At 34.1% G+C, this 8,227-nt stretch overlaps 1 protein-coding gene across 1 annotated transcript; it reads right to left on the reverse strand.

Moving 5' to 3' along the window:
- Positions 1 to 2,124: 2,124 nt before the first annotated feature.
- LOC108327845 (uncharacterized) lies at positions 2,125 to 4,454 on the reverse strand. The gene is made up of 3 exons (XM_017561570.2): positions 4,322 to 4,454; positions 3,449 to 4,081; positions 2,125 to 3,129 (listed from the first exon to the last, which is right to left on the reverse strand). Exons 2-3 carry the CDS (start codon positions 4,077 to 4,079, stop codon positions 2,243 to 2,245), a joined length of 1,518 nt encoding a protein of 505 aa, XP_017417059.1. The 5' UTR covers positions 4,080 to 4,081; positions 4,322 to 4,454; the 3' UTR covers positions 2,125 to 2,242.
- Between the last annotated feature and the right edge of the window lie 3,773 nt (positions 4,455 to 8,227).

An 8,227-nucleotide genomic window follows, 5' to 3' on the forward strand; every position in this document is an offset into this window, starting at 1 on the left:
TCTGAGTTTATGCTCCAACAATCTTGATCAACTAGTGTGTGGGGGTGTTTGAATTCTTCTTCAAAATCATATTTAATTTTGAAAGTTCACATTTTTCAATAAAGCAGGGGGTGGTGATGCATAACTTTTGGAGTATTCACACCAGAAGGTCCCCTTCAGTTCCTCCAAGCTTTCAACTCTTCTAGCTCTGAAATGTCCTCAAAGATTCTCATTCAGAATGTCAAATTTGATTCTGGTAGTTTGGAACTAGTTTCCAAAAGCACCAATCTCTCTATACATTAACATTCTTTAAATAATCAATCTCTTCAGTAAATATTTTAAGACTAAACTCTCCTTTTAGGTCCTGAGATATGTTGCATGAGTTTTAAATTCCCAAGAAACCAGTGTGCTAAAATGCAAAGTAGGCACATTAATGAGGTGTTTGTTATTTGCAGTGCTCTGAAGACTGGTCCTTCAGGCCCTGATCATGGGTTGGTTTGTTGGGATCTATAGCTTCTGAACTTCTGACAACTGTGTTTGGCTAGAAAACAGCATCAATGTAGTGTTTTTTTAATAGTAGTTAGACATTACTTTTCCTACTTTATAATGTTAGGCACGTTGTGTGCTACTGCTTAACACTGTTTCATGTTTGCATTAGGGTTTGTGCCATCCAAATATCTTAGCTTCAGAGTGGCAATATATATACACACTAATAATATTGTGCCATGTTGTATTTACAAGAACACCTCTCATAATCTTAAAATGATTACGTTGTTCAAAACTCAACCTGAATTATTCCAAACCCTTGAACCAGTTTTAAAATACCAAAAAACTGAAGAAATTGGCAACTGAAAAAACAAACACTTTTTGTGTTTCCTTACAATTTTTTAGCCATTATGGTAACCGGACCACAGTGGTAGCCATGACCTGCCATGTGAAACCTGATGAGAGAGCAATATCACAATCAAACACACTTGGACTAGACCACTGTTCTGATAGATTCAGAGTTCGTAATGGTGTAGCTTTGCTCATGAAACATGTAGGCCATCACCTTCTGATTCAAGGTTTTTTATTCTTAGTCAATTGTTTCACGTCCTGAATATTTCTACAACATACTTATGTTGTTGGACGGAAATAGAATAAAGAGAAAAATGAAGCAGAATTTTAAGTACGATACATTATACTAATCTTCTAGTATATTTGTTCATACAAATTTTGAAAATGCAAACTATAAACTACGATTCCTAAAAACATTGCACCTTTCTTGTAATTTGTGAGAGACAGATCTCACTGTTAATACAGTGATCGGTTGGCACGACGAAATTTTATATACATCATACACAGTGGCCGTTAAAAAATAGGTTTGGTTTGTTAAAAGTAACAATACTAAACAATAATGTTATAATTATTTTCTACTTTTGATCCATAAAAATTCATCAACGTAAAAACTTTACAAAAACTCATGTAATCTAATTGAACTAGACTTCATTAACAAAACAGTTATTGTTTCATATATTTGTACTCTTCATTTTCTCCTTTTTAACCATTTTAATCAATAATCGCTCACGCATACTCTGTACTTTTTGGTACAGTATAAATTAAGACCATTTTGTTCCAATTTAATTGTTACATTAGGCATATCAGATTAGGCACAACAAAATCATCATCCAATTCGATAGTAAAACAAAAAAAAAACACTAATTAAGTCTTAATAATATGTATACAAAAAAATTACACTGCCCAAAGATTCCAGGGAGTTGATATGGATATTGTTCCCCCTGATCCATCTTTGTAATTCTCCATAGTTTTGATTACTTTACAAACAGGAGAACATCAACAACTGAGTTCACTGATTCAACCCACAAAACCTGAGCTACCATGAAAGCTCATTCACAATGTGGAACGCAATTTGTTTTGTAATTTTCAGGCCACTAATTACGATATAACAATATCACTGACAGTCTATTTAAAAACGTCAAAATCTTGGTTTTGTTTTGGTAATGATGAGTCTTCTACTGTTTAAATGTTTTTCCTACCTATCTGACATTGCTTGATATAAATTGTCATGAGTATTGAAGGGAGTTCAGCAAAATTGCTTACACATCTATAATTTTCTATTAGAATGATTTTTCTACTGAGCTTCCATTGACAATGGCAACAGCAGATTCCATTTGAAAGGGAAAATAATCCCAACATAAATTCAAATCAATCACGAGATGGTATCATCATTTGAGAAAGACCATGATTTGTAGATAAAACTTAGTTATAATGATTTTTCACAGGACGGGATGTTAACAAGCTTTGCACGTCTAGTTCTCTGATCAACTTCCACTCGTAGACCGAGTGCATTAATTTCAGGCACATCAGCAGATCCTTGAATCTCCAATTCAGCAACTACCTTTTGGTTTTCATCATTTCCCTCCAACATATTCCTCACAGACCATATCCCCCATTCCCTCAGGAAAGGATTGTCTTCGTCAGTCACACACTGCTGCAATAGCAGTAGAATTCCATTCCTATCCCGTATTTCATCTTGAGCATGCTTCCTTCTATAAACACAATTGCCAATCAGTGCAACCATGTCTCGTCTGAAGCCCTTGTAAGGGCATGGTTTTGAGTAACAACTAGCACTATCCTGATTCTCAATTTGTTTGAGCCCTTTCCTGATTACTGCTGGAGGTTCAAGAGCACCAAGCAAAGACAAAAGCAATTCTATGAGGCCATATGACAATAGGACATCAACAACATCATTTGCATCTTCTGTATTACCTCTTATACCATCTTGAGCACAAATGTCCCTCAATATGGTAAGAGAGTAGCCAAGAACATCAACCCCAGTAAAGCCACTCGGAAGACCAGAGTTCCCTCTCATTGCATGTTCAAGAACCCCAATAGACTTCTTGAATATTTCAAAAACAAATAAAGCAACATCCTTTGAAACAGTCACATCTCCAAGCCGCTCTTTCAAGATTTCTGATAGGATTTGCAGAAGAAATGCTTGTTCAAATGAAAATTGATCATCTTTTGAATCAATAACTTCACCCTCAGGAACATCCACAAATTGCAATTTGGGAAACAACACAGGCAATTGAGATTCTTCAAGGAAGATTCTTGAAAGGAGCAACTTCAACCAATCCTCCCCAAAACTAGCTGGTTCAGGAGGAACCAATGGATGACGAAAAAGCCCAAGAAAAGAAAAAAGATCAGTTTTACAACTAAAAAACATCACAAGCATAGAAAAGCCAAAAAGTGTACAAGTAACATGCTGCAGCCGCAACACAAGCGAAGTCCTCAACTACACAGATTATAAACACCATTTTGTTTTGTCAGGAAGACCATTAAAATCAAGGAAAAGATTTGCAAGCAAAAAGGAATGATCAATTGACAAAGGACAAAGGATCATATAAATTAAACAAAATCAGTGCTACAAAACAATCCCAGATGACAGGACGGCATACACCTAACTCACCAGAAGAAGCAGTTCTCACTATTTCCGCCATTACAGGCCATCCATCATCACTGGACAACTGTCTAAGGCATTCAGGATTTCCATCACAACAAGTATAGATCACCATACACAATGGGTCACAAGTTTCCTTAGTGCCAACTCTAGCAAGTGATGCAAACCCAATAGGATACAGCTCTTCCCAGATAGCACGTTGGTGCTGCTCCCCCCCTAAAGAAACATTTGCCAGAACCTGCAGACCCCACCGAACCAATCCATGATCAGGGCCTGAGGAACCGGCATCTGACCTCAGAACATTCCAAACAATTGCTACGCCATTAAGCTCAATAAATGAGGCCTGGTTTGCAGCTTCTCCAGCACACAAGTTTCTGAGGAGCTTAAAACACAGAGAAAGGGTTTGATTATGATGATGGTGATGGTGATGGTGATATGAAGCTAGAGCAAGTGACTGGACAATGTTAAGTACTGCAGGAAGAATCCTTTTAGAAGCTAGTTCCAAACGCCCAGAATCGGATTTGGCATTCTGAATGAGAATCTCAAGGGAATTTTCCAAGTTAGAAGAGTTGGAAGCTTGAAAGAGTAACTGAAGTGTGTCCTCTGATATGGGGCGCTCCAAAAATGTTGTATCACCCATTGCTGGATTGAAACGAAAAAGAAAAAAAAAATGTGAAATTTCAAAATTAAAATTTGATTTTGAAGGAGAATTCAAACACCCCCATAATCTATTTGGTTCAAGTCGTAGCAGAGCAAGCAGAATTGCAAAACGAAGAAAGAAAAATAATAATAGATTAAATATGGTTGAAATTGGCAGTGTTGATTACCCACACTGTTATCCATCAAAGAATTGAAGACTTTAATCAATAAGTCAGAAGGTACCTAAAAAACGCAAGATGAAGAACTGCAATTGTGGCCTCCAACCTCAACGACCATGTGAGATAGAATTGGGGTTAGGGTTTTAACTTTTCTTACTTTCTTCTGGTCTTTACAAAGATACAGGGTTTAAGTTGCGTATACTTATTAAAGTGTATGAAAAAATTTATTAAAATGTTATTATATGTTGGTATATGTTTTATATTTATAATTTATAATTAAATTAGGGTTTAGGGTTTTATATTGTAGATGATTAATATTTACATTATATAATTAAAATTTCCGAAGAAGTTAGCATATAAACTATGTTATAATACACAAAGAGAGAGAGAGAGACGTTCAACTAGGAGAGTAAGATTCAATGAAAAATTTTGTTATACTCACGAGAATAATTTATGAAATATATAAAAATGAAAGTATTTTATCCGGAGTTTTATATTGTAATGGTTAAAATTTTTTTCTTTTCAATTTTGATTACAACATTTTAAGTTTTTTATTTTCTTTTTCTTAATTAAGTTATTTTTATAAAATTAAAGTAATTAAATTTTTTCTATAAAAATATATTAACGATGTTAAATATATGTGTAGTTTTTTGTTATTTAATATTTTTTTTACTTTTTTATGTGTAGGTCAATGTCATTCTATATGATCTATACATGAATAAAAAAGTTAAATTAAAATTAAAAAGATATAAAAAAACATTATAAATTAATATGTAACATCATTTTAACATAATTAATATAAATATAATAGAAAAAATCTAATTAAATCAATTTTTTAAAAGATATAACTTAGTCGAGATAAAAAGGAAAAATAAAAAAATTTACTTAAATTATTTCAACCAAAATTAGGAATAAGCAACTAATTTAACATATTTTATTTTATAGTTGAGAAATATTTTATTTAATAATATCTTTAAATATGTTCTAATTTTCGATTATCGAATTTTTCTTTTAACACTTGCAAGAAAATGTATAACATATCTTTAAAATGTTAACATTAATAAAATGTTCCGGCTTATACCATTTATTTGTCTTTTTAAGTCTTTTGTAAATAAAAATTATTTAATAAAATTAGTTTTTATTTATATTAGTAAAAATACATGCATTACATGTTATTTTTTATAATAAAAAATAATAAAATTATTATTGTTATTATTATTATAAAATTAAATATAAATAATTTACAAGTTTATTGTAAATAAATTTTATTTATTTTGTAGGTAATATTTTAATTAAAAATAAAAAATCATTTAAAATTTAAAGAAATGGTTATTGAAAAAGAAAATTAATAAAATAATTATTTTAATTTAAAAAATTATATAAAGAATAAAATTGGAAAATAAATGTGACATAAAAAGAGAAATTATTTTATATATTATTTTTTAAGTGATGATTTTGTCCCTAACATTATTTTTCATAAGAAATTTATTAGTACAATAATATTGAAATAAAAGTATAAATTTTTAAGTACTATGCAATCTGAAAAGTAAATCCGAAATTATATTTTAGATTGTAAATACATTTCAAAAGATATATTAATGGTTTTAGAATTTTTGCATTTGAAAAGTTTAAAAAATTCTGGAATTAAAAACATTCATTCATTTTAGGAGGAATAAATATGTTCTTGTAAAATATTATAAAAAAATAGAAATAATCGTTACACAAAATTTTAGTGGTGTTTGATTCCTTAAATTTTAAAAGTATTAGTTTTAGTAAGTGATGTTAATTCACTATTGTTGGTACATGTTAAGATTAATTAAAAATAAATAAAAATATGAAAGATAAATGTGAGAAAGAATAACAGAAAAGGGGAGCATAGAGAGCATAATAGTCACAGAGAGAATAATCAACCAAATATTTTCATTTTTGTTGCCTCTTCAGTGCACTCAAAATGTGCTATATATGCATTTTCTTACAACTGCCTAACAAAGGCAATTAAAATAAAAGGAAGAGGAAAAGCAGAAAAAGTCATAACAAACTTGTGATTCCCTAATCATTCCTAACATATTTCCCTATGTGCATAAGGTAGAGTCACCACATAATTTTTAAAGTGTTAAGGTAGCTGAAGTTGTCTTTTACTAGTCCTGCAAATCACAGTCTCAGAATCAGTGGAGTGGCCCAACTCTGATGATGCAACTGTAGTGGACTCATTGGAGGGGATGAGTGTAATAGACCCAATGATCCTTACATCTCCTGCGGGCTCAAGAGTCACCTTGTCCTCAAGGTGGAATTGGGACTTAATGACATGCCAAGGCTCCTAAGTTACTTCCTCAAGGGGTAATCCCAACCAATGTATGAGGACCTATATTTGAGGGTCGAGGTAGAATTATCTCACTTCCAATCTAGAATAGTCGCGGGTTCTAGTATGGGCTAATGCTCGTTAATTTTGGGAGGAAGCTGAAGTGGTGGATTGGGAAGAGGGCTTATGTGTGGGCGTAAGAAGCTAATGTGAAAGACGTTGTGAATTCGAGCAGAAGGGGGAAGTTCCAATTTATATGCGACTGCCCCGAGTTTGTTGGTGACTTTAAAAGGGCCAAAAAAACGCTTATGGAGTTTGCTAATGTAAGGACCAACAACAAAAGCTTGCCTGCGGGGGTGGAGGCGCACATTTGCATAGTCACCCACATTGAATTGAATGTCCTTGCGATTAGTGTCAGCCCATTTTTCATACAAGCATGTGCCTTTGCAAGATTGCACTCTAGTTTCTACAAAGTATCTACTCTAGTGGCTAATTCGGACTGGACAGCAGCGTTCGATGTGCACTCAATAGAGCCAAACGGGATGGTAGGGGGCTTACGTCCAAACATAACCTCAAATGGGGAGAGACCAGTGGATGCATAGATGGATGTGTTAAAACTTCATTCGGCCCAAGCCAAGAATTTCCCCCATAATGAGGGTTGAGGGTGGACAAAACAACAAAGGTATTGTTGAAGGACTTTGTTAGCTACCTCCGTTTGGCCATCACTCTGTGGCTGATACGCTGTTGACACTCGAAGCTTGGTGTCGCTGAGTTTGAAGAGATCCCGCCAAAATTGACTTAAAAATATCAGATCGCGATCCGAAATCAAACTACGGGGAAGGTCATGGTATTTGCATACTATATTGACAAAGACGTCAGTAACTTGAGTCGAAAAGAAGGAGCGCAGAAGCATTCCAAAGTGGGCAGTCTTCGAAAAACGGTCGACCACCACTAGAATGGTTGTGTACCCCTTGTAGGAAGGAAGACCTACAATAAAATCAAGGGAAAGGTCCTCCCAGCATTGTGACGATGGAGGATTGGTTGAAGAAGACCCGAAGGCTTCTATGCTGGAATCTTCGTCTGTTGGCAAGTAACACATTGACTGATAAAGGATTGGACATCCTTACGAATGGAGGACCAATAAAAATGTGCCATCAAACGCCCCAGGGTTCGTGTGACTCTTGTATGACCTGTCATAGGAGATGAGTGACATTCCTGCAATAAAAGAGGTATTAGTGCACAGGAAGATGGTAACCATATTTTGTCCTTAAAGGTAATCAACTCCCCCTGTACTGAATATAGTGGAAACTCACTCGGTTTGGCTAGTATGTTGTCCTTCATGGCAATGAAATCTGAGTTTGAAGACAATGATTGCTTTAAATTATTGAGAAAGTCAAGCTGGGGAACATAGAGGACCATGAAGGTATCCAAGTTAAGAATTTCAACTCGAGAAAGGGAATCAACAGCATTATTGCTCTTCTCAGGCCTGTATTGTATTTCAAAATCATATCCCAATAGTTTAAACAGATAAGATTGTTGCTCCGGGGTCAAAACAGTTTGGGATAGAAGTTCCTTTATAGAATGTTGATCTGTCTGAATGATGATGTGTCGACCCAAGAGGTATTGTCGTCATTTCTGCACAACCGTGGTGATTGCACATAACTCACGTAT

Source organism: Vigna angularis, chromosome 2 (genome assembly GCF_016808095.1).
Source record: "Vigna angularis cultivar LongXiaoDou No.4 chromosome 2, ASM1680809v1, whole genome shotgun sequence".
NCBI lineage: Eukaryota > Viridiplantae > Streptophyta > Magnoliopsida > Fabales > Fabaceae > Vigna > Vigna angularis.

Excerpts from the sequence above, each read along its gene's own strand:
- LOC108327845 (XM_017561570.2), bottom strand. The coding sequence starts at position 4,079 with ATGGGTGATACAACATTTTTGGAGCGCCCCATATCAGAGGACACACTT. Across the intron at positions 3,130-3,448 it reads AGTGAGAACTGCTTCTTCTG|CTAGTTTTGGGGAGGATTGG; the intron begins GTGAGTTAGGTG and ends CTCCTGAACCAG.